Below are 25674 nucleotides of genomic sequence, written 5' to 3'. Positions count from 1 at the left end.
ATGGCTTGCAAAAAGTTTGTTCTTTTATTTATACCGCTTACCCATTAATTGCGAAACTGACATTTCAAATTATATTCGATTTATATTATTCCTTAATTTTCGTGTGGATTTCATACTGAAGTTTTAACAAATACACGTATTTCTGAGTCAAATATAAATTTACTAACATGCAAGAGTACAAACATAATAGAGTACTCATAAATACATCTTTTCAAAGACTGGGCTTCCCCCTTCCTTCCCCACCTTCTAATGTGGTTGTACAAGAGTATGTTTCTAGTTCCAAAGCTAATATATTTTTTGGGAACGGCGCATAACGTTTTCATAGTGTAGTGGTCGGCATATTTATTTTGACAAATACTTTTTTTGACTATCGGCATTTGCTTAGTTCGTCTGCATGGATACAACAAATTGTATCATATTGTATGTCAACTTATTTAAATTAAAAAAATATTTAAAAATTTGTCTCGGCAAAGTAATTATGGCGGCCATTGTATCTTTAAATCACGTTATTAGCAAAGCGCATCAAAACTATCGTATGAATTTGGTATGTGTGTGCCTATGTGGGTGCGCTACTGTGGCCATCTGTTAGGCATGACGGCATGGCAGGGTCTTTTCTCACTTTTGTTTTGCTACGGCAGTACGACAACAAACCGGTTCCTCTATTGAGCACTGATAGTGTCACTTGGTTATTTTGGCCACGCTTATCTAATTGCCTGTCCAGATACTGCTCACCCAATCTCAGTAGCGCTCGCATGCTCTCTTTCGATAGTCTTCTGGCGCGAGCTGAGTATGCTTTGCCTCAAAACTTTTGTAAACGAAAAGCCAGCAGTCAGTCGCAGTTTGTCGGTGGTGGATAATAGTCGTTTCTTTTGGTCGACATTTACGTTTCTAAATTTGAGCAGCAACAATGTCCGAGGGCGAATCAAAATTTGGATTCAAGGACATGGAGAAGGCGTTGGAGACGCTCAAGCTGTTGGAGAGCCATGATATGCAGTACCGCAAGCTGACAGTGCGCGGACTACTGGGACGTGCCAAACGTGTTCTGACAAGTAAGTTACGAACGAGTCTCTTTTTTAACTCTTCACAGCAAATTTTTGTCTTTGTACAGTGACAAAAGCAGCAGAGAAGCTAAAGAACATAAATGATGCTATTGGCGTGTTTGAGCAATGGCTAGAGGAGAATGGCGGCGGTGCGTCCAACAAAAATGCAAAGACTGATGGTGACGATAAGGTGGAGACGGTGCCTGGTCTGGGCTTTAAGGACAAGGCGGCGGCGCAAGCAACTCTGAGGTAAGAGCAACTGACTGTGCATACCAACAGAAATCAGCTTTTAAGGCAGAAGGTCATAGTCAGCGGCATTTTGGCTATGCCGCCATTATGATGTCATGTCACAGTTTTAGTGTTTAATACGAACGCTCGCACTCTCGGATTTGATTGTGAGACCACCTCGCCTCGGTTTCCTCTCTGACTGCTGCTCTCTGTGCGTATACATATGCAAAGCATTTGGCACGCTACGCGAACATACTCGACATCCAGAAACATTCCACTGTTTGTCTATACAAATATTTATATTTCTATATGTGAATTAAATTGATATATCGAAACATTTTAATTGCAGCATTTTGGAGGAACGTGATCCAGAATATCAAAAACTAGCTATCAAGGGTCTTATTGGCAGCTCGAAAAGGGTGCTCTCTGGGACCAAGAATGAAGATAAAATTAGTGCTATCAAAGAAGGCGTGCAAGTGCTTGAAGAGTTTCTCGAAAAATTCGAGACGGAGAATCGAATCAAGGACAACCGCGCCTATCTTTCACATGCAGTGGTGGCCGCGTTGCCTGAACCAAAGGAGAAACTGGCGGCTGAGTTCCTGGCTGCTTATGGAGGACCCAAGGCCAAGGGCAACTACAAGCACCTGCGAACGATGTATCCGAAGGACGAGACTACAAGTTGGGATATAATACGTAATCGTCAAATAGCAAAATTGCTGGAACAAATTAAAAGGGAAGATGTCAAACTATTCGATAAGGAGACAGGCGCGCCTAGTGAGTTACACTTACAGCTTATACACTGGGCCTACAGTCCACAGCCGGACAAGGTAAAGAACTACATGGACAAACTAGCCAAGAAGTCACCGGAGAAACGCAAGATGGATACCGACAGTAGTAGTGACGCTAACAACTCCAGTAGCAACTCGGAGTCAGACGAGAGATCAGTTCCGAAAAAGAAGAAGAAGGAAGAGTGATATAAACACACAGGTGTTATCGGCTGGTTTGTGTAACGAACAAAAACGGTATATACTTTATTTAAATACGTTAACTCAACCTTAGCGCGATTACATTTTAGTAGTGGACTCTTTCGTTTGTATATATGAATGAAATTTGATGTATGTATGTAATTGCTGCTGATAAGGCCTCGCTTAGATGGGCTACGCATCTAACGCTAGCCATCTAATAATCAAATACATGAAAATGTAAAACACCTTTTCCGGTCTACACTCTATATGTAATCATTCAAATAGAAATTAGACCGGCAAACGATTGTGACGTGATCGTTGCTCGATAGGCTTCGATTTTTTATGGTGGCCGACCGATTGACGCTTCTAAGCACTGCTTGCCAACAGTTTCTCAAGTTGGGCCGTTACAAATTTGGTATTTTTCATTAACGAAACGCAGTCGCACAGGAAAGCAGTGTGTCCCCACACACCCATACAAAATTAAATTACACAATATACATGAGACATGGCTGTTACACCCACAAAGTGGTGTTCCCACAGTCCGCCTACTGGTACTTATGCAAGCCACTGTCGTAGTAATCTGCAGTTGTCGATTTTTGCACGCGAAGTTGCGACTGCGACTCCGGCGATGACTTCGCCAACGACAAGGTCAACTGATGCTGCTGGTCTGCTTGCTTGCTGGTAAGGTGCCCATATGCCATGTTAAAGAGCGCATCCGGATCACACACGAAGCGATAGACATAGCGTTCACCATTGACTTTTTGCATGATTCCTTTCTCATAGTAATAGCGAAGGCTACGCGAAAGCTTGTCATAGTTCATAGCTGGTCTGTTCTTCTGTATGCCCCAACGGCGAGCTACCTCCTCCGGTTCAATGAGTTTAAATTCCATGCCGCGACCTGTCCAGGCGATGCAGCTAGAACTGGGTGCATTACACACAATACGAAACGTAAGCATGTTAAAAATCAACTTCTTCTCCACTTACCTAGTGGCGGGCTCGTCAAGTAGGGCCACCAAAAACTGCCATAACTGGAGCGAGCCACGACGCTGGCTGATGGTCTGCGCGTTGCTGCTGGTGGATATTGCATTGCTAGCGTAAAACTGATCAAGGCGCAGCTCCGCATCACTGGAAGTTGTGGAGTCAACCACACTAGGACGCAATGGTGGTGGATAGGTGGAAGATATAGTGGCGTTGTAAGGCCCACTGTCGTATTTAAGATCTGTCTCGCTGCCCGTGGCTGTGCTAGGTGAAATATCACGATAGACAGTGGCAATAGACCCGCCATGTGTCTGGGGATTCGGCTGCTGTTGGTGGGTATAGTGTGGAGCCGCGGCATAGACAGCCGAGCTGGATATTACGGCCGTATGACTAAATTTAAAGGCGGAGGCTGCGTGCACCGGAGTTAGGTGAGCATGTGCCTGCTGATGTGTATTCTGCGGCTGTTGATGTTGGGTATGAGAATGCAGTGAATCATGATGCTGCTGCTGCTGTTGTTGTTGATGTTGATGTTGCTGTGCAGCGGCGGCTGTTGTGGTGGAGTCGGCATGCTCAATCTTGGTGTTGTGCTGATGAAAGTGCTGACCAACTGATACATCATTGCAATATACAGCAGCGGCGGCGGCAGCAGCTGCCGATTCTGAAAAAGGTGGGTAGAGAGTTGAAAGAGCCAAATGAAAGCCGCTTTTAGGCATGTTTAAACAACACATTGAGAGTGGGGACTAATTACATCGTACATTTACACTCTTCACAAGGGTGTGTCATATTTTTGACCAGTTAGGTAATGTAAGGACAGAGACTAAAAGGGTAGTAGGCTTTTTGTAGTCCTTATATGACTAACGGAAAAATCATCAGCTCTTAACCATATTAACACGCATAGTCACAATTAGTTATTGTACTCACAAAGTGCAAAGAACATATATTGGTTTATTGCAATCTCCTGTCCTTCCGTTCGTCCTTCCCAAAATGCAATTTTTTGGGAGCTCTAGAAGCTACAAACATGCGATTTGGATTATATACTCGTGTATATCCGCATAAGTGTCCTCTATAGGTAAAATTTATATTTACCACAGTTTAAAAAAAGATTCACATAACATTTCAGATTTGAAGACCTCCTTTAAAGATCAACTCAATATCGATATTTTAGGCTACGCCCAAACACGGTGCCTCAAATCGTGGAAGTATATAAATTCCAATATTTCAAAGCTAGATCAAATTTGGAATGAAGAATATTGTTGAAGTCCTTTGGAGATCGATATTTTGCCTACGCCACAGGCACATTAACTCACATAAATTTGATATTTCTTAATATATTTGGCGGGTAGCGCAATAGAAAGAGTATTACTTGTTTTATTTCATGTATGTATGTACTAAATCCATTTCAATTTAAATAAAATGGAATTTTGTAACCTTTAACCTATGAAAGCTTTAACAAATAATTATTAGAGATACTAACATGTTGAACATTAAAATATATATATATATATATATATAAACTAGCGGGTATACCCTTGCCCGTGGCAAGTATAAAACGAATTCTCTTAAAGATCTTTGAAAATGATTTTGAAACTGATCGGACGGTAAACCGAAAAATTTTCATACAGCCGTTTCCGCCAATTAACCACTGTTGCAGGTGGAATTCCCCAAATCGCTGAAACACGTATTCATTAAGTTTTAATGGCCCAAATAATCTTTGAATCGCATTTTCCACCAAGGAAGCTTTGATTCTGCTAACAGTTTGAAACGCGTCTCAAATGATTTTTCATATTGATCTTTGGAAAGAATTTGAGCGAGAAACGTCACCCAATCCTTGACCCCCACTTCCACCAAAGAGGACTGGATTTTTCGAAAAGTGTGTAACAGCCTTCAAATGAATTTGAATAAAGATCTTTGAAAATGAGTTTGAGGCCGATCGGATGGCAAACAAAAAAGTTTAATACAAACGCGTTTTGCGATTTTTCCACACTTACAGGTGGAATTTCCCGAAAACACGTCTTAGCGTGCACCTTCATTACATAAGGGAACTACCGTGCAAATTTCAGTTTACCAGCTCTTGCTGTTTGGGAAGTGCGTTGAACACCAATCAGTCAGTCAGGATAAACAGTTGTATATACTGAGGAGAATATTTTACAAGGTGTTTTGCTGAGTTTGTTAAAAATATCTAATGAAACGAAACAACTGCTGCTTTACTAAGATACAATCTGGGCGACTCCTGCATCAAGAAGGCGATCCTGTTGAGACTGGGTTGGATAGGGCTAAAGTAGGCGGAGATTATTTTTTTAATGGGTTATACAGAGCATAACAACATTGTGAATACCTCTACATTTTTGTAATTACTGGGTTAAAAGACCATAAAATAAAGATACAAAATAAAAAATATATTAGTCTGCTTGAAAGCTCTTTCCTTAGAATGCTGTATTTCAACTAAAAGTCAAGTTTGTTTTTAGAATATTTAGTGTAAAATAGGAATGAAGGGTAGAAATACGAGTTGGTCAGCCTGTTTTGTTGTTTCACTAAATGGCCAAGGTATTTAGCACGAATTAATTATTTAAGCAGCCCACTCCAAACCCTTGTAAATGCTCAATATGCTGCAATTTAAGGGCAAACAACAGAGCAAACCCCGCCCGCCTTTCAGCGTTAGTCCCCCACTCATAACGCCCTTTTCATTAGATGGTCGCCTGGTCCTGGTCTCTCCTTGGCATCCGCTCAAAATCACATCAGCAGGCAACGCGACTCGACGCTGGTCGCATTAAATATTCACGAGATACCTCTGCATAATCCATGAGAAAGTGTTCGACAAGTAAAAACATCATTGCCGATAACAACAAACGAGCAGCGAACGGGCGTTGAAAACCTGTTGGCTGCCAAGGCGTACTGCACAGTAAGTATTTCCCAGTGGTGCGACCCACCCCCTTAGTAGGCATGCTCAACTGAATCCACTCAGCGGCTGGTGATTGAGTTGCTTGTTTGACTGCAACCCCCATGCCATCCGCTGCCGGGGGCCAACTAAGAGCATCGCGCTTCTGTGTTGCTTTCAAATTGAATTCCAAGCCCATGCCACCAATTGGATTAGCGGTTACTAACACCGCGGATGCTGTTATTGTAAATTATGCGCGCGATTTCTTACATTTTATTCAAAAATGCAAAAGTAAAAGAAAACCCAAGTTCCCATGCAAGTCATCTTGTAGAAAAACAAATTGAGTTATTGGCACCAGAACTGATAGCTCCAGCTCCTACGTATCTCGGATTTATGCCATAAGCTATCTGCAGCTGCACGTAGCTGAGCATAATTTAAATAAATGAGGAACGCATGGCTTTAATAATTTCTTTTCTGATTCTCATTTGCTTACCTTCGTCGCTCTTCTTCAAAATGCCCGCGGGTGGCGATGGTGGAAACCTGGAGGCAGCATTAAGAAAAATAAATATATTGAAAATATAAAAATTGATTGACTTAAAGTCGCCTTTTGGTTACAATCTACTGGCTTGTCTTGTCAGCGGCTGTAGTTGTGGCTGCCACCTCCACCTCCGCTTACAACGTACCTGTAGCAATAAGGAAGTGGGTGGGCATGCGGGTGCGGGTGGGGGTGTGTCACAGCGGGTATGTCGAAGAAAGTTGATGTTCTTTCATGGCGCACGCCTTTGACATTCACTGCAGATCCAGAGCGGCATTGGACAGGTGGGCACAAGAAAAGGAAACATTTTTAATGTGATTTTCAGCAGTAAAAGTTAGGTAGCTTTGCTACTTTTGTTAGATAATATTTCGCATTACGGCTCGCGCCGGGATATCTTTGAGCCCGCAAATCGAGCTTGTCATATGCACATGGTAAGTGCTCCTAAGAAGACATTCATACTAATACTTGAGCTATCGAATAGTGGAGCAAACGCACATTATAAAATATGAAAAGCAAATTACTAAAGATGGCGATAAAAAATCACTTAAATTAAAGTAAATTCTTAAATGAAATACAGAGCTGAGTTTTAGTTATATAGTTTAACAAGCTGTAAGTACATAATCTAAATTTTCAAATATATAGATATATATATATTTAACAATTTAACAAGCTGTAGTTACACTAATCTAAATAATCACATATATATACATAACGGAATTCAAAACATTTGTCTGTTTTTTAATTTCCCGTTCTATGCCAGTTCGCTTCAAAATCGGTATGTAGCCCTTTTTTTATAGTAACAAGTGTCAAATCTATTAATCATCATGATTTTATATTCAATTGACTTAACATGTAGATAAAACGACTGATTTTCAAAATTGAATATATATAAACTCAAGGTTTTAAGGGACTTCAAATCTTGTCTCTCTTTTTCGGAGTAAAAGCGAATGTAGTTGTATGTATTGATGTTAAAAATCGTTCCTTTGGATATTCTGTAATTCTTAACTGAAGCTCGAGTATTAAAAATCGCTTCAGGTTAAATTGCCCCACAATATTTTCTTAATAATAGACGCGTGCAAAGTAAAAAGTTAAGCAATATAAAACAAACAAAAAATAGAATAAAAGCCTTCAGGCTGAAGCAATCGCAAGCAAAACGAAGCTCATGCCACATCCCCATTTTGATTTGTTCTACGAGAAAACTCATAATGGGAGTTAATAAACAAAACGTGTAAATAGCAAAAGCAAACAAGAAGACGTTGATACACTGGACGTGGAGCTGCATCCTGGCGGACGTGGAAGCTTACCATTGTACCTTGCGTTCAAGTAACCCTCCGTGGAAGTGTCCAGCCCAAATTTGCCAATGGCGGCTGCCGCTGCCGCCGTCGGCGCTGGAGTCGTGTACATAACTAGCTCATCCGCCAATTGATGGTGGTGATGATGATGGTGATGATGCGCATACCAGGACGTTTCTCGAACAAGGTCTGCTTAAAAAAATGGTTAATGGTATCTTACATATGGCACGATCCATTGTTAAGTCACCATTGCAAAGAGATGTAGTACCTCCGTTGACGTTGGTGGCCAAGCCATTCATAAGAGCTCCTGCAGGTGGCGTAGAATTTCCGGACATGGACAGACAACAGGTTGGCGACCTTTGGCCATGCGTGGGCAGGGGGAGAGTGCAGATGGCTTCCATAAGCGTGTGGCTCACTTCCATTTCGCCGTGACTGTGATTGTGGCATTTCTTGCGCTCCGATTCTGAGTTCGCGCAGCTAGAGGAAGATGCGGAGGATGTGGCCTTGCCGATAACCGGCAGTGTTGAGGTGACACAGGAAACCACCGAATCTGTGGTTATAGTCGATGTATTTGGCGCCGTGTGATACAGCCCATGGTGATGTGGATGCGAGTGCGAATGGGGGTGATGGTGATCCAAGTGCGTCAGCGTCTGCTGTAGCTGCTCAAGATGAGTCTTGGCCTCGCTGTAGTCGGCCTATTGAATAAGGAAATGAATCAAGGCGCAGCAGGAAATTATGAGTTTGTTTTGGGTCTTCTTCTTTAATTTTGGCAAATGAATTGCCAATTTGTTCTGGGGTTGCCGGTCGGGCTTTAAGTGACCTAGCCCGCAACTTTAAAGCCACCTGCTGGGGTGACAGCGTTACTACCCGCTGCGCTGGCCGGGCAAAGCAGGTTACGGTTAGAGTTACGGTCACGGCTACAGTTACAGATCCCGGTACAAATAGAATAGAAGCAAAGTGTTCGTCACATTGACATACTCAAGTGTGAAGAAGTTGTGGCAATTAGCTTAACAGCTTCTAGCTCCGGCCTTGCATCGTGTGTGGTGCACGGGTGTCAATTGTCTTTTGTTGTGCTTATGGCTGTGTCATTAAGTAATGAGGCATTGTCCACGTCAAAGCGAAATTCACTAAAGAGTAGAATTCGTTTCAACTAGACCACGACAGGGATTGGGAGTGGGACTGAGACTGGGAGTGAGTGTGAACAGAAACATATCATATACATACATAGCACTACATATGACAAAGACAATAGAAACCTGCGTTTTATTGACACTTTTACATTTAATGAGGTGCGTAGACTGAGGTCAGCCGAGTTTAAGGGCGGTGACATCTGTCACTCTCTCCACTCATTATGGCTGGCAAGCATTTCACTTTCTAGCTGGTCAGTAAGATCTAATGATGCAGGCAAATTTACCGTTGATCTGCCATCCGTCTTGGCTTTTGGGGCAAGCCATTTAATGTTTGTTTCAGCTGTCAATTTTTATTTCTGTTGCAAGCTGCATCTTCCGCCCACTATCGAAGTGTATTGGCACTTGACACCCAGAAACTAGCACACACCAGGCGTTGCGCTTCGGTGCATTTGAGAATCATTTATACCAATGTTACTCCTAATTACCTACAAATGTATGTATGTATGTATCTACAAAGATACATATGTACATAAAAAAAAGCTGCAACAAATTTAACTTCATGCGGAAACGCAGAAAGCGGCAAGTTTCTCAGCTAGAAGGCACAGAACGTGCAATGTGCAGCTTTCTCCGGCTATTTACACAGAAAATAGAGCTAAAGGTTATGTTAATTTAGTACATTAAACTTAAAATGTGGCATTATATTTTGAAATATCTAAGTATACCATAATAGGAAACGCCCCGCCATTGGCTGTGGTTACCAATTTATGTATTGCAAAATATGGCTGCAGCCAGGAAAGACTTTGTGCTGAATTTAATAAGTGCAAGCAAACAATTTGTAAAATCAAATTACGGACATAATTTAGCGTAACCGTCAAACGCAGCCGGCGAAGCGTTGCCACTTGGCACGCGGTTAGTGCAGACACAAGAATTATCGGAACTAATCGTTTTTTGTTTGACAATTTTGTTTTGGTAGATGCCAAAACCGAAGAAGCTTTCGAAGCTAATGCTGATAATGCCATCAAATGGCCATAATACCACCTTGTAGCTAATGGTTCATTCAATTAACTTATAAGCCAGCTGAGCAAAACTAACTGACTAGCTGGGTGATCAACTTTGAACTTTTGCAAACAATGTGGGTGCGGGGGGCTAATATTACGACGCATGCGCGCCCGCAACTTAAATTACGAAACGCGGCGTCGAGGCTGGCGTTGATGTCGTGTTTGCTTTGAGTTTGTAAGTTACTTTGATCTACTTTGCAGCAGCTGCGACAGAAGACAATGCTTTTATTTTTTTGCCTTTGTGCGAGCTGTTTTTTCCACGCTCGTGTGCGTTGCTGTACCTGGCGCTTGTCGTGGAAAACACTTTCACTGCACATGATGAGGCAGTGACACGACTTCGGCGTCTCTCAGCGTTGTCGTCGTGAACTTCTTGTGGGTGCTGCTGCGGCTATGTGTATGGAAGCGCGACCGAGCGAGTTTCTCGGTCTCGCATGCGTTACCGCCGAAGCTGGGAGCACATTTTCGGTTGAGCAGTGGACCAGACTGGTGGTGCCTCATCCGAGTCTACTTGACATATACGTCGAACACTTCAATGTGCAGCGTCAGCTTTAAATCATGCCAGGATCAGTATCAGACTTCATGAGTAGACCGAATAATTTGATGCGCTTTGTGTTACTAAGCGCCGTACTACTACAAGGTGAGTCCACGTACAAATTTATCTTATTGCGTTGAACATTGACTGACTGACTGAATAATCTGCTTTCAGCTGTTGTAAGCCAGCCTTACCAGACGCCACACCGTTGTTCGAATCGTCTGGAAAACGCGCTCGAGCACATGCGCCGTCGCAGTGCTCAAACCAAGGACTCCTCGCGAGGGCGTTCCCGTTCCATGTGGGAACAGCCGTTTCAGACTCCATATCAGCTGTATCATAGATTTTATGGACAGCATACCGAACCTGAAGATGATTTCTATAATGTAGGCGGCAGCCCAAAGTACGGGCGTGGCTATTATGCCAAGCACATTCGCCGCAATGGACGTCCCTATCAGTCCGACAGTGGATTAAGCGGCAGTGCTCTGGAATTTGAGGAGTTACTGTCTTCACATCAACAAAAACAACAGCAGCAACAGCAACATTACCAGCACCGGCAACCGCACAAATTGCCCATATCGCGAGTGGAGGTTGAGGATCTTAAGGTTAGGGTCCCGCCGGCAAAGTCCTCATCACGCTGGGTGGAGATTGACAAGTGCAAGTTCAGCACTGAGAATTCCACGTTGGACACGCGTCTTATTTTTCCGGATTTAACTCTCAGTGGCAAGATAATCCTCCAACCTACAGGTGGACGGTGCAACATGATATTGCGCATGAGGCACGCAGGAATTGAGTTTCGCACGGTGCCGTTGGGCCCAGCATCAGCGGCGCCCTCTTATGAGCAGTCGCGAAGGTTGGGTACCGCCTCTGTGCGCACAGATTCGCACTTTGCCGAGCCTGGCTTTATCTCCGTGTTTGCGCACGGCTGCCAAGGACCAAGTGGCATCAGACTCCGCCAAAATTCGAAACGACGGTTCGGCTACGGCGAGGGTACGGCGCCACAGGTAGAATTGGGTGAGCCACACGTAATCTTAGGCACCACTGGCAAGTATCAAAAGCCAAACTACGATATCCGTCTGGAGCATACTACACAGCGAGATCAGAGCCTGACGTTTGGAAGCAACGAGGGATTTGGTGATTCAACCGAGTTCTTTGATGTGAATGGCGACAACTTTTACCGACGTCGACAGTTGGGTAAACGACGCCGACGGCGTCGTCGCAATACGTTACCCACCTATTTCTCGGATGAAATTCATTTCAATGAAGACGTACTGCATTTTGAGGATGAGCAGCTGCAGCAGCTTGTCGAACCAGATGCCCGTGCTTTTGCTGATATTTTCACTGGCGGAAGTGGTAGCAGTGGAGCCAACGGTAATCACGAAGAGTTTGTAGGTGATGCCATGTCCAATGAGCTGGAGAAGCTCTTTTCCATGGGCGTGCGAGGTTTGCTTACCACCTACATGCAAAGAGCCCTTCAGCCGGCCATCAAAGAGACGCTTATGGAGAATATGGGCTACACGCTTAGCTACGGCTGAGATCTGTGATCCGCCAGGATTTAAGTTTATTATACGAGTAAATGTATGAACAAGGTCTGAATGAATTAAAGCTTTAAGTACTTAATGTCGAGATAACATTCACTTTTTAAATTTATTACGGAATTAACAGTGGTTTTTTGTATTGATCTTACCAATTTGACTGTATCCATGTGTTTTGGTCTCTAGATCTTGCACTTGACTGAACTTTACACACACTGGCGGATGCACTCTTGGACTTGATTGTTTTCTCATGCAAAATTTCAGTAATGGGATTTCACCTTATTTCCGTGCATCAATAATTTTGAATTATTAATCACTTCATGGCATTCACTAGTCACAGCCAGTGATCGGCGCATTCCGTCAATACCGTGCAGCGATTATGAAGTAGCCGTGGCAACTGTTAGCTCTGCACAAATTCTTAGAACGCGTCCAACGTTCACTATGATTTATGTGTTGGGGTTTAAGGGTTGATAGGCCGTTAGGATGCTGCGTCACATTGCGCAGACTCAAAACGCCCACCAAGAATGTAATTGGTGTGCAACTTATATTTTCAACAGCCAATCAGGGTTATTTATTTCCATGAATTGGAAAAATATTGTAGCTACATGTAAAAGATAGCAAAAATAGAAGAAAAGAATAGGAAAAGCCAAAACAGAGTCTTTTACGGTCCATAAAATTTTTAATCAATAAATTAACCTCTTAAATATAAAATTGCTGAGTGCATATTTATAATTTTTATATATTGAAAAAAATCTTTTAAATTAAAAACTTAATGTTTTCATTTCAAAAATTCCGCTAAAGTACCAGTGCTTTCACCCAAGTGGTATGGAAGAGAGTTGCCAGTCTTTGTAAGTTGCACCGCGATAAATACCTAGTGCATTCTGGTGTATCGATGTATTGAATGGAAAAGTATCGATTAATTTTCGTAACATTTAAAAAGTGTATTGATGAAAACTTGTGGTAAATGTCGGTAATTAAATTTTCACCTCTACAAATGTAAAACAATTATAGAAATTACCAATTACTTACTTATAAAGGAAAAAGAATGATATAAATATTTTTTTTCTGTTTAAAATATCGATTGGTCGATACAAAATCAGCATCAACAATAAGAATTGAACAGGGTGGGTGCGAGTGTAGGTGTATGAATAAACAACAAATATTAATATACCTAAGTAGAGTTCATATGCTGGACTATTGCGGAAGTAAGCGATATCTCTATTAAGAAAAAATCATATTAAAAATATGTTGATTACGCATTGTGTAGGGCCCATTTGATAACAGAGGTGATGACGCGGTCAATGGTCAGGCGGTGGTGTTGGTTGTGTCTGTACGCATTATATAATTACCAACACATCTATAAACATATGGCTTTAGGTGATCTCTAAGCCCTTACCGCCAAGTGAACAATAACAATATCGAAAACAAAGAGAAAAAAGTCAAAATACAACAATGAATGCATAATAATACTTATGAATCCGAGCGTTAACCTTGGGAACCCAATGAATTTCGTGCCGTCTCCAATTGCGTCAATGTAAATACATATATTTTAATACCATGGTATTTTTTCCATTTCAGATCGTCCCACATCCTCATTGCACATAAGAACATATAACATACTTAATGCATGCCAGGCTGGTCGGAAACTGCCACAGACAATGATGCTGTAAACAAAGGTTCAGAAACGGTTTAGCTGATTTCGATTTAAGAGTGTGTTTCTTCTGCTTCACTTGTATACTGGCGACGTATGCAACAAGCGCAGCTTGGCAAGCGCACGGTCTCCGACAGCTGTTCCAGATACAGCTAACACAATGTCGGACAGCACTGGCGTGAATATGAAGGCCGATACCGGAGCTGCTGGCACGAGCAGTTCCAGTGGGAAGGAGGGCTCCTACATACGCACAATAGAGTGGGACATGATGAACAAGACCAAGTTCTTTCCACTTTCCATGTTGAGCTCATTTTCGGTGCGTTGTTGCTTGTTTCCACTGACTGTGATCAAGACTCAGCTGCAGGTGCAGCATAAGAGCGATATATATAAAGGCATGATTGATTGTGCCATGAAAATCTACCGCTCTGAGGGCGTGCCTGGTCTATATCGTGGCTTCTGGATATCTTCAGTGCAGATTGTATCGGGCGTGTTTTACATCAGCACCTACGAAGGTGTGCGACACATACTCGGCGATTTGGGTGCTGGTCACCGTCTCAAAGCTTTAATTGGTGGTGGATGTGCGTCGCTCGTTGGCCAGACCATCATAGTTCCTTTTGACGTAATATCACAACACGCCATGGTCCTCGGAATGTCGGCTCATGCCGGCGCGAAAGCTGATATAAACCCTTTGGGTATTAAATCCTGGCCTGGTCGCAGCCGCTTGCATATATCTATGGACATAGGGCGTGAGATAATGCGACGTGATGGGTTTCGCGGCTTTTACAGAGGATACACTGCCAGCCTAATGGCCTATGTGCCCAACTCTGCTATGTGGTGGGCGTTTTACCATCTATATCAGGGTAAGTTGTATTGCTAGTACACATTATTGATTAACGCTTCACACATTTATTTATTCAATATGTCACCGAAGACGAACTGTATCGTATATGCCCCAACTGGGTCTCTCATCTTTTTATCCAATGTGTGGCCGGCAGTTTAGGTGGCTTTACAACGACGATACTAACTAATCCATTGGACATAGTACGGGCACGCCTTCAGGTAAGTCTTTGATCCAGTTTCAAAACTGTCTTCTATCACATATCAAAATTTCATTGGCTTGCAGGTGCATCGTCTAGACTCAATGGGTGTTGCTTTCCGCGAATTGTGGCATGAGGAGAAACTCAACTGCTTCTTTAAAGGTTTATCCGCACGCCTGGTGCAGTCGGCAGCTTTCTCGTTCAGCATTATACTAGGCTATGAGACCATCAAACGGATTGCCATAGACGAGCAATACAAGCATCAAATACGCTGGTAACGGAGCGCACAACTCTAAAGAAACCCAAATAAAATCGCATTTGCATTTACGCAACGTACTGAGGAACCACCAGAGATTTGTTGCTAAGCCAGCTGGAGCGCATTATGTGCTCCACTTTTGTAAATAACTGACGAGATGAATAGTGAAAGGCACAGGTTTATTAGCTAAATTCTTAACAATGATAATTTTTGTTAGGGCGTTTAAATGTATCTTACAAATAGTAAAAAAAATTGTTACGCTCTGCAATGTTTACATTACATAACTTATGCAATTTAACTTAAAAATACTTAAAGTGTTATAGCTTAAAGTGTACTTTTTTGTTATAGTAATTTTTTACATTATACTACCAGAGGCAATGGAAAGCAGCTTAAAAGCAGAAAATATAGCACGTGTATACATAATAACAGACTTGTACATTATTAATTTAAGTATGTAATTGATGATGATGTTGATAATAATGTTACAATAATACTTTTATAAAGCCAAACTGGACATTCTAATTCTAGTACTTACCTAGCTGTGTCCTTTTTATCACAACAGGGCGCCTTATTTAGACACTTAATGGATGTATGTGTTTGAATGAAATGTAGTTTTAGCATGCATTGTAATAAAGTACAAACCAAGAATTTAAACACTTTTATAACTGTGAAACATAAATTTGAAGTGTGTTCAGTCACTGCGATCTTTCCATCTTACTATATTGACTAAAAACGTGGATTTCATAGTTTTTGAGCCTTCGAAATATGTAGAGATAAGAAATAATGATAATCTTGTTTGCTCCATATTGTAGGTATGTATTTTCGCATGGTGTGGTAAGATGAATATGGATGAACTATCATTGTAAACGACCAACTTTATAATTATGAAAATGTTACAGGTCCCCAAATTTACGAATCAAGTCTTTAGAAATGTACAACTGGACTTGATTGTCAGTGTTTAAAATTTATGACGTCGGTTTTAAATAATCAACCAATGTTTTCAATATCAGACTAGTTAATAATGGCGCCATGGTAAGCAATACCAACCTGTATTAAACATAATCAAAAAAGTTAAAGCCAGTACTGTAAAAAATACTACAATAGACAAGATCTTTACGCGAATAGTAATTAATTCCTTGTAATTTGACCATTCTTATAAATGTCATCGGTAGTGGTCGCATATTGTTCTTGGGAATATTAACCGCTTTCTGAAAGCATTGTAAATATGTAATGGAGGTTTTTGAGAGCTCCAACTAAATTTCATTTCGGTACCTATACCAACAATTATCAATTCCATTATGGAACTTACCTACATATATAATTTATACACATTATTTAATTGAGGGCATAGAGTAACCTCTATATAATGCGTTGGCTAATAATTGACTAATATGCTGATTAGAAAACTATGCACGATATGTGGACTATCAACAATGCAATCAATTTATTGTAATATTCTGTCGCAGTAGCTGTAGACGATGCCATTGTGATAAGGTTTACGGTCTCAAGGTTAAATACATTTGAAGATATACAGGTATATTTATTAAATTATTCAGTGGCGCGACACAGTAAATGTACCGATGGAAACGAATAAAATATATTAGTTTGTATATACAGTAAAGTGCACACTTATTAGGAAATGAGTTGTACGAAATTTTGGCTTAATTTTTATTGGTTCGACCATTGATCAGACTAAGCACCAGCACATATTGAAAACTTAGGAGACTACAATGTACAGTATTAAAAATGCAAGTGGAATAAGCAAATTAAAGAGGGATGGTTTAGGAAAGCATCTTGCGAATCATGTAGTTAAGGATGCCGCCATTCTTGTAGTAGGTGATGTCCACCTCGGTATCAAATCTCAGCGTAGCCTCAAACACTGTGCCATCGGCCTAAAAGAGCATTAGAATTTAATTAATGTTACCAATCATTCATTTAGAAAAATACATACTTCAACTTGAATCTTTTGCCCAGGCTTTATACCGTTTTCGGGCAGAGCAATGTTGTAGACCTCCCGACCGTTTAACTTCAGAGTCTCAGCACTCTGGCCAGGTAGGAACTGCAGGGGAATAATGCCCATGCCGACCAGGTTAGAACGATGAATGCGCTCGTATGATTCCGCAATGACTGCCTTTACACCCAATAAGAATGGACCTTTTGCGGCCCAATCACGAGAGCTGCCACTGCCGTAATCCTTACCAACGACCAGCACCAATGGTGTACCTTCCTCACGGTAGCGTTCTGCTGCATCAAAAATGTCTAATTCCTCCTGGGTGGGTATATGCAGCGTGCGGGGGCCGGTCTTTGGGACCAGTTTGTTCACTATACGGATATTGGCAAAGGTGCCACGTGCCATAATGGCGTCATTACCACGACGCGAGCCATACGAATTAAACTCACGGGGAGTTAAATTGCGTCCAGAGAGGAAGCGAGCCGCAGGCGAGTTTCTGGCAATGGAGCCAGCGGGTGAGATATGATCAGTGGTCACAGAGTCACCCAAGAAGAGTAAACAGCGCGCCTTTTGAATACTCTGTAGCTTAGGCAGCGTGCGCGTCATGCCCTCAAAGAAGGGTGGACGCTTAATATATGTGGATTCGGCGCTCCACGGGTACAGCTTGCCATCAGACACCTGTAGAGTTTGCCAGTCCTCTGAGCCCACTTCGATCTTACCTATTAGCAGATAACAGTCATTATATATAATTCCCGGCTTTTTACGTCTGGTAAACTTACTGTAGACCTCCTGGAACATAGCTGGAATAACGTGCTTGTTCTCTACTTCTTGTATTTCGGTGCGCGTTGGCCAAATATCGCGAAGGAACACGTTCTTTCCATTCCCATCAATGCCCAACGGCTCCTTCTCGAAGTCAATATCCACGCGCCCGGCTATGGCATATGCAATCACTAACAAGGGGCTAGCCAGGTAATTGGCGCGGGTGTTGGGATGAATGCGACCCTCAAAGTTACGGTTGCCCGATAAGACGCCGGCACAAACTAAGCCATTCTTCTCAATGGTGTTCACCACGTTCTCCTCCAGAGGACCTGAGTTTCCAATGCACGTCATGCAACCATAGCCCACAATATCAAATCCAAGCTTTTCCAAATATGGAATAACACCAGACTCTTTCAAATAGTAGGTCACTACACCAGATCCAGGCGACAGTGACGTCTTGATGTAGGGCAAAATGCTAAGCCCCTTCTCGACCGCTTTCTTGGCCAGTAGACCCGCCCCCAACATCACCGATGGATTTGAGGTGTTCGTACAGGACGTTATTGCAGCAATGACTACGGATCCATGCTGGAGTTTGTAGGTTTTTCCATCGTCCCACTGGAACTCGGCGCTGGCCGCAAGGGCTTCTGGTGCAATAGCAAATCCCTTGAAGCCGACCTAAAATGTGGCAACAATAAAAATCGCTGATAACATTTATGCGGAAAGACAAGATGACTGGTAGTTCAATGACCCTGCTGTGCCCGAACTATTTGTAGGTCAGTTTGTTTGCGGAAGCGGCCGCGTGAGGCCCCATCAGTGCAACCAGGCCAGGCCAGGCCCGGGTTCAGAAAACGTTAAAGTCCAACGAATTGCAATAAAAACAATGGCACTTCACAATTTTAGAAATTCGGCAAAAAAAATATCGAGCGTGCCAGAAAGCGAAGCGCATTCTCAGCAATTTTTGGTAATAATCAAAACCGATCAGCCAGTGCTGCTGGCGTTGGAAACTTGATGCGTTGGCAGCGGCCATTGAACGCAACGGTGCTTATAAGAGCTAGCTGGCCAAGAGCCAGGTTTCAGTTCTGAGTGTTACGTGGTGGTGTCTTGCCAATGCACTTGGTACTGCATTTCACAATTAACTGCATTGGTGTGCCCGCTTATGAGGGACTCGCAATAATAAAGCTAACACATCAATGCAATTCGCTGTGAGAAAACGGTACAAGTGATACAAAAAGTGTACGTTCCAGCCATTTTTATTTATATCGAGTTATCTAAGGAAATAGTAGCCGTGATTTTACATTAGAAGCTATCACATATCACAGTTGCTGTTTCTTTTAGATAGCTCTTTTGTAAGCAGCCTAACAGTCGGTTCGGGGAAAGGTTTGAGAATTTGTGAAATGTGATTTGGATTTCAATTTATGGGATACACCAAGTTCAGTTTTGTCAGATGTCCAAGCATCACTGGGCTTTGTTTATCTCATAAGAGTGAAATTTGTTCAACTTACAGGGCTGGACAAGCATGACTTAAAGTCTTCGGGCATATTTGAAACAGAAACACGATCGTGTGGACGTTTGGGTCCTGATACAGAGGTAACTACCGTTGAAAGATCCAGGGTGATGGTCTGGAAGCAAGTTTATACGTCAATACAAATTTTATTAAGGTATGCAATCAGCTAACCTGAGTAAACTTTGGATCTTGAGCTTCCTTGGCATAGTTGCGCAATTGTTGCGTGGCCTTCAGATACTCACGAATAGTGTCAATTTTCTTCTCAGATCGATCTGTAATGATATAAATAATTCAATGACTCAAAAACGTAACATCTGACTGTCTTCTACGCACTTGTTTGCCTCATGTAACCGAGCGTGTTCTCGTCGATGGGGAAATAGCCCACGGTAGCTCCATACTCAGGACACATGTTACTGATTGTGGCACGGTCCGCAATACTTAGCTCTGCTACACCTGGCCCATAGAACTCAACAAATTTTCCGACCACGCCCAATTGTCGCAAATGCTTTGTAATGGTCAGCACCAAATCCGTGGAAGTCGCTAGAGGACTTAGTTTACCAACTAGTTTATAGCCGATGACTTCGGGCAACAACATAGAAATGGATTGGCCCAACATTACAGCCTCAGCCTCAATACCGCCCACACCCCAGCCCAGCACACCCAAGCCGTTGATCATAGTAGTATGTGAATCAGTGCCGACAACGCTGTCAGGATAGAGAATCTTGCTGCCATCGCCAGAATCACCTTCAAAAACCACACGGGCCAGGTACTCCAAGTTTACTTGATGTACAATACCCGAGCCGGGTGGCACAATCAGCATATTATTGAAGGCACGGGCACCCCACTGAAAGTCAATGTAGATTATAAATCTAGCACAGAGTATTAAAGTTTAAGCAACGCAAATTTCACCTTTAGAAACGTGAAACGTTCCTTGTTTCTTTCAAACTCTAGATTCTGGTTCTTTGCCAAGGCATCAGGGACGCGCGCAAAGTCAACCTGTACGGAGTGATCAATGACCAAGTCGGCAGGGCAGATGGGATTAATTTTCTCGGGATCGCCACCCAAATCTAAGACAGCATCACGCATGGCCGCAAAATCCACAACGGCAGGGACCCCCGTAAAGTCCTATTTCCATTCAAATTATATAAAGTAATAATATACCTGTTGATCACAACATGCAACGCACCTGCAGAATAACACGCGCTGGCTTGAATGACACCTCCACATCATTGGAGCCCTGCTTCAGGGCTGGCGTCCAGCTTAAAATGCTCTGTACATCCTTCTCGAGTATATGAAAGTTGTCGCAGTTGCGAACCGCAGACTCCAAAAGTACACGAATCGAGTAGGGCAGCTGATCTGTAAGCGAGTGGATTTTTACTTACGGTTAGTCACCTTCAAAACCAAACAAGACAGATACTTATCAGCGAACAGCGGCGTTTATTAGGGGCACTTGTTTTCGATTCAAGCACTTGCCCTTTGAGATTGGGTAACAAATAGTACTTGGAAAGTTCTCACCTTAGGCACCCAGAAACACGCGCCTCACTTTAAAACATTCCGTTACTATATAGATGCGTAGGAAATACACACAAGCATACACAAAATTATGTTTTACACTCGCATGTCTGAAGCATCAGGCCACGATTTCGTCCGATATCAGCAGTGTGAATTTGTCTTGCTCATGCTGATAACTGTCTTCATAATACAAGAGCAATGTTAACGTAGAATATAGTCGGGCCTTATCAAAACACGCCGGTGTCGTCGTGTGCCTGGCATGCCCGAACGAGCCTCGCCGACCCCTCCCTCAATAAAGCAAATCACATTGATAACTTTCGCTTTCAGCTAAGCGCTAGGCGAGTCTTAGAAAGCTGAGGCTGAACTAATGCCGTCCATGCCGTTAAGTAAGTCTCACCTACCCACTGACCCTGTTTGGACTTGCAAATTAAAGCGGTCACTACTGGGAAGTTGGGGTCAAACTTCAAGTCGTTGCTCTTTGCATTGAACAGGTGTTTAAGTAGCTATTTCTGTCCTTTTACGATATCAGCGTATCGACATTATTACCACGTAGCCAGGTAATCGACATTTACATAAAACTTACCATATTTGCTATCAATCGAAGCCAGATCAAAGTACTTGTACACCGTCCCATCCTTAGTGAAGGATTTCTCGAATTGCGCAAATGGATTTTCACCTGTTAATTATTGTGTAATTAATTATATAAGACCCTGGACAAGCTTAATACTGCAAGTGGGGCTTACCAGACATTGCTATGCTTTTTTATTTAGAGCGATTTAACCTGAACTGCGGGCGTTTACTTTGTGGAATGAACAAGTTTTTGAGCTCTTACCACTAGTATTTGTGTTGTATTGTATTTGTATCAGTTACAAATCACTGATGGGACGAAATATAAAATACTTGAGATGGCGGTGGTACGCAGCTAAAAAATAAATCAGTGCAAAATATCCATTGTATTGCATGCTTAGGTTAGTTAGTAAAGCAAATGCTTACCAGCAGAAAGGCTCATTCCATTTTTAAATAAATGTTTGAAATATACTTGTGATTTACAAAATGACTAATCTTTTATTAAAGAGGCTTGCGTGCTTATCTTGTGTTTAACCTGTTGATTCGATATTTATTTTTTTAGGATTTAAAATTCTTGCCTTAAATGCAACGAGTAACTGTTAGATATATATCGCTCATCTCTAATTCGCCTTTTTTTTAATGTCCGCACGTTGTTTTTCGGTTTGATTAAATATTAAAATGAGTAAAACAGATACTGAAGATGCTTCGAAAGATAAATTACGCGAGATGCACTGCAAATTTAACCCGCTCTCCCGCTGCGATGGTTCTGTCATGTATAGCCAAGGTTTGTATTGATTTCCATGTTATGTTAGCATGCCGGCTGAGCTAGTCACTTTATTCTATAGGCGCCACAGTAGTTATAGCCGCTGTGCTGGGCCCCATTGAGGTGAAGACACAAAACCTAAGCATTGAAGGCAGTTACTTGGAGTGCAACTATCGTCCTAAAGCCGGGTTGCCGCAGGTAAAAGAACGCATACGCGAGGCGGCCATACGAGATGTTTTGGAACTGGCCCTGTTGAGTGAAGCATATCCGCGTGCAAAAATGTCAGTCCAGGTGCAGGAGCTAGAGGATCGTGGAAGCGTAAGTAATACAAATTGTATTGTTAAGCTTGCCGACCAAAATAGTTGCTTTGTAGATAGATGCGTGCGCCTTGAATGCATCCTGTTTAGCCATGCTCATTGGCGGCCTGCCCTTAAAGTACAGTTTTGCGGCAGTACACTGCATTATCAATGAACAGGGCGAATTTGTGCTGGACCCAGACCAAAATGAGACCCTGCATCAGCAAGCCAGCTTTACATTTGCCTTCGACTCTGTGGATGGGAACCTTCTGTTGGTGCAAACAAAAGGCGCCTTCAAGATTGCTCAGTTCAATGATATCGAATGCGTTTGCCGCGCGGCCAGTGCTGAAGTCTTTGAGTTCTATCGTAGTAATATAGCCAAATATCATGGCAAAAGTGCGGAGCAATCCGCGGTGATAAAAGAAGGCAGCAATAGCGATCTGCCAATGGAAACGTGATGTTCAGTAATTAAGTGTGATTAAAGCTGGCTAACCATTTTTATTGTCCGCTTAAATTAAATTTTTCTGCTATGGTTGTAACTGCCAATGCTGCTGATATGCAGCGGTATGCCTTTCAGGACTTGTGAATTGGAATCTACGATCCGTGCGACCACAAAATCGCCTACGTTAATGTCCTTTGCGCTCACATTAGCTTTGTCTGTTGGCAGGAAGGCGGCGGGCACAATGACTTTTATATTGGCATCATTGCGTCCAAACCAGAAGCTTTCGGACCGTTTACTTTTACCCTCGATTAGTATAAGCTGTTCCTGCCCCTCGAAACTTTTATGCAACTGCGTGGCACCTTCTCGGAAGGCCTTCACCATGCGCTGGAGCCGAGCGGTTTTTACCGCAGCTGGGACATCGTCTGCATAGCGTCTGTGGGCTGTGGTTTTCTCGCGCATGCTGTAGGCAAACAGAAAGGCCACGTTATAGCGCACCCTTTCAATGAGCGATATGGTGTCTTCGAACTCAGACTCCGTTTCACCGCAAAAGCCGCAAATAAAGTCACTGGAGAGACCTACATCAGGTAGAATTTTACGAATGTGTGACACCAGCTCCAGGTAAGCTTCACGTGTGTATCCACGGCGCATTCTGGCGAGCACCGCCGTGTTACCCGACTGCGCGGGCAGATGCAGCTGCTTGCAGACATTGGGATAGTCACGAATGACGCGCAATACTTCGTCGGAGAAGTCTTTTGGATGCGGCGATGTAAAACGTATGCGCATTTCCGGCACAGCCTCGGCCACACTTTGCAGCAACACTGAAAATGGTAATCCGCCTGTTTTCGGCTTGTAAACCGTACTAAAACCTGTGGCCAAACTGACAACGGCCTTGTCCGAATGCTCGGAGCTTTTGTCTCTATACGAATTGACATTTTGACCCAAAAGGGTTACCTCTTTGACACCCTGCTCCTGCAGCGTCAGCACTTCACGCGCGATTGATTTTAGTGGACGCGAACGTTCGCGACCACGTGTAAAGGGCACAATGCAGTAGGAACACATATTGTCACAGCCGCGCATAATTGAGACGAAGGCAGTGGGCGAATCGGAGCTCAAGCGCACGGGCATGACATCCGCATAGGTCTCGTCTAGTGAGAGCAATACATTGATAGCCGAGTTGCCATAGTGTCGAGCTACGGCTAACAGTCTTGGTAGATCTTTGTAGCTATCAGGACCGGCAATGACATCCACACATTGCTCCTGCTCGAGTAGTCGCTCTTTCAATCTCTCCGCCATGCAGCCAAGTATTGTCAATTGCAACGGCTGCCGTTTGGTTCCACGCCGCTCCTTTAACGCTCGCAAGTGTCGCAAACGATTCCAAATCTTTTGTTCGGCCCCATCGCGCACCGCGCAGGTCACAAGCATTACGACATCAGCATTTAAAGCATTTTCGCAACGCTGGTAACCATGCTTCTGCAGAATGCTCCACACTACTTCCGTATCGTTTGTGTTCATCTGGCAACCATATACCTCGAAGTGCACCCGCCGTCCATGGCCATTGTAGTCTATTGAATTTAGGTATGGTATATTGCTGTCCTCGGCATACGAGTCGTCCTCTTCTCTCAGCCTCCGCTTAGGTTTCACAGTGAAAAAGTCCTTCAGACCGGGACCACGTTCTATGCGTTCAACGAACGTTTCACGTGTGCTGCTGTGCGAGTAGTTGTTGGTTGAAGTTTGTGTGGCAGGGGTAACAAAGCCTGCAGCAGCAGCTGTGGATGCAGCTGCATTGCTTTGGTTGCGCCAATTTTGTCGCAAACAGCCACTGACTATCTGCCAGCGCAACCTCATGGCAGTTTGGTTTGAAATCAATCGCTTTTGTTTAGAAATTATGTCACAAGCTAGCTACAACAGGGATTTTTTTATGTATCGATAAATCACTTTTTATATTTTTGTGTGTTTTATATCGATATTTTTTAATATAAGCGAAATCGTTGGCTGATGAAAATTAAGCAAAAAGTTGATTATTCATAATTAAATGTATTCGGGTATATAAGGTTACGAAAAGGTGATAAACTATTACAAAATATACTCAAAATAACCATAGTGCTTCAAGAAATAATATTTTGTAGTCGCCCAAAATAAATATGCAATTCAAAAATAGGGGCATACAAGTCGTTATATTCTTACAGAAATAATCAAATGAACCAGAGAAACTAAAATCTATTTTTGTTACGCGGACAATCTGTAAGTTCTTAACTATCCAGCCTGTAAAAGTGCAAATATAGCTCCAGAGAGTGCGCTATTCGTTAGTACTTAGTACATCATATCTCCGATAGGTGAGCCTATCAAAATATTTCATCATTGCGTACACATCAGTAAGTACCAAACATAGGCGATAGGTGTCGCGGTTCAATATTTCAAAAGTTTGTACCATTACGTATGTACTGAACCTATCCAATAGGTGGTGCTGCTAAACATTGAAATATTTCCTAATATTGGTCTGGTGCCCAACCAACGTTGCTAAATGAAAAACATTTTAATGTGTACATGAATAAGTACAAAATATAACCGCTAGTCGGCTATTAGAATAAGAAAGTCTTTTTGAAAATAAACTCGTCTCTGTTACTGCATCCATTCCAATTGAATTCAATTGGTAAGCTAGAAACGTCTTATTGAAGATTTTGATATAGAGCAGTAGATGGCGCTTCAAAAAAATACAATGAACAATGTTAATATTTTATGTGTTATGTTATTCTGTTTTACGACCTTCCTCA

The 25674-nt window shown here is 42.6% G+C and overlaps 7 protein-coding genes across 7 annotated transcripts; 4 read left to right on the top strand and 3 right to left on the bottom strand.

The window, feature by feature from the left end:
* Window positions 1–781: 781 nt before the first annotated feature.
* Ude (Uracil-DNA degrading factor) lies at window positions 782–2478 on the top strand. Its single transcript, XM_064697671.1, has 3 exons — window positions 782–1049; window positions 1109–1289; window positions 1618–2478. Exons 1-3 carry the CDS (start codon window positions 908–910, stop codon window positions 2240–2242), a joined length of 948 nt encoding a protein of 315 aa, XP_064553741.1. The 5' UTR covers window positions 782–907; the 3' UTR covers window positions 2243–2478.
* On the bottom strand, window positions 2259–10418 carry Ets96B. Its single transcript, XM_064699528.1, is given in 7 exon segments — window positions 2259–3154; window positions 3218–3869; window positions 6580–6626; window positions 6770–6878; window positions 7926–8102; window positions 8161–8671; window positions 10383–10418. Coding segments are annotated over 7 exon segments (1908 nt in total). The 3' UTR covers window positions 2259–2778.
* Window positions 10104–12253, top strand: LOC135438950 (uncharacterized). Its single transcript, XM_064697550.1, has 2 exons — window positions 10104–10738; window positions 10808–12253. Exons 1-2 carry the CDS (start codon window positions 10657–10659, stop codon window positions 12163–12165), a joined length of 1440 nt encoding a protein of 479 aa, XP_064553620.1. The 5' UTR covers window positions 10104–10656; the 3' UTR covers window positions 12166–12253.
* Window positions 12254–13241: 988 nt separating this feature from the next.
* On the top strand, window positions 13242–15757 carry LOC135438789 (solute carrier family 25 member 44). Its single transcript, XM_064697306.1, has 4 exons — window positions 13242–13370; window positions 13744–14676; window positions 14748–14875; window positions 14940–15757. The coding sequence occupies exons 2-4, from the start codon at window positions 13977–13979 to the stop codon at window positions 15129–15131; spliced, it is 1020 nt and encodes a 339-aa protein (XP_064553376.1). The 5' UTR covers window positions 13242–13370; window positions 13744–13976; the 3' UTR covers window positions 15132–15757.
* A 1006-nt stretch (window positions 15758–16763) lies between these two features.
* Irp-1B (Iron regulatory protein 1B) lies at window positions 16764–21727 on the bottom strand. Its single transcript, XM_064697066.1, has 10 exons — window positions 21579–21727; window positions 21419–21511; window positions 20510–20679; window positions 20233–20448; window positions 19657–20167; window positions 19495–19595; window positions 19322–19438; window positions 17840–18494; window positions 17061–17779; window positions 16764–17001 (listed from the first exon to the last, which is right to left on the bottom strand). The coding sequence occupies exons 1-10, from the start codon at window positions 21583–21585 to the stop codon at window positions 16891–16893; spliced, it is 2700 nt and encodes an 899-aa protein (XP_064553136.1). The 5' UTR covers window positions 21586–21727; the 3' UTR covers window positions 16764–16890.
* Window positions 21728–22019: 292 nt separating this feature from the next.
* Window positions 22020–22980, top strand: Rrp46 (exosome complex component Rrp46). The gene is made up of 3 exons (XM_064697433.1): window positions 22020–22186; window positions 22248–22483; window positions 22539–22980. Exons 1-3 carry the CDS (start codon window positions 22081–22083, stop codon window positions 22917–22919), a joined length of 723 nt encoding a protein of 240 aa, XP_064553503.1. The 5' UTR covers window positions 22020–22080; the 3' UTR covers window positions 22920–22980.
* Window positions 22930–24820, bottom strand: LOC135438726 (CDK5RAP1-like protein). The gene has a single exon (XM_064697193.1). The coding sequence runs from the start codon at window positions 24746–24748 to the stop codon at window positions 22976–22978; it is 1773 nt and encodes a 590-aa protein (XP_064553263.1). The 5' UTR covers window positions 24749–24820; the 3' UTR covers window positions 22930–22975.
* Between the last annotated feature and the right edge of the window lie 854 nt (window positions 24821–25674).

The sequence above is a fragment of the Drosophila montana genome, unplaced genomic scaffold (genome assembly GCF_035044405.1).
Source record: "Drosophila montana isolate Dmon_TW-CO22-7 unplaced genomic scaffold, ASM3504440v1 contig_1083_1, whole genome shotgun sequence".
Lineage (NCBI taxonomy): Eukaryota > Metazoa > Arthropoda > Insecta > Diptera > Drosophilidae > Drosophila > Drosophila montana.
The sequence above is the reverse complement of the archived record's forward strand: the minus strand, read 5'-3'. Positions and strand labels throughout refer to the sequence as shown.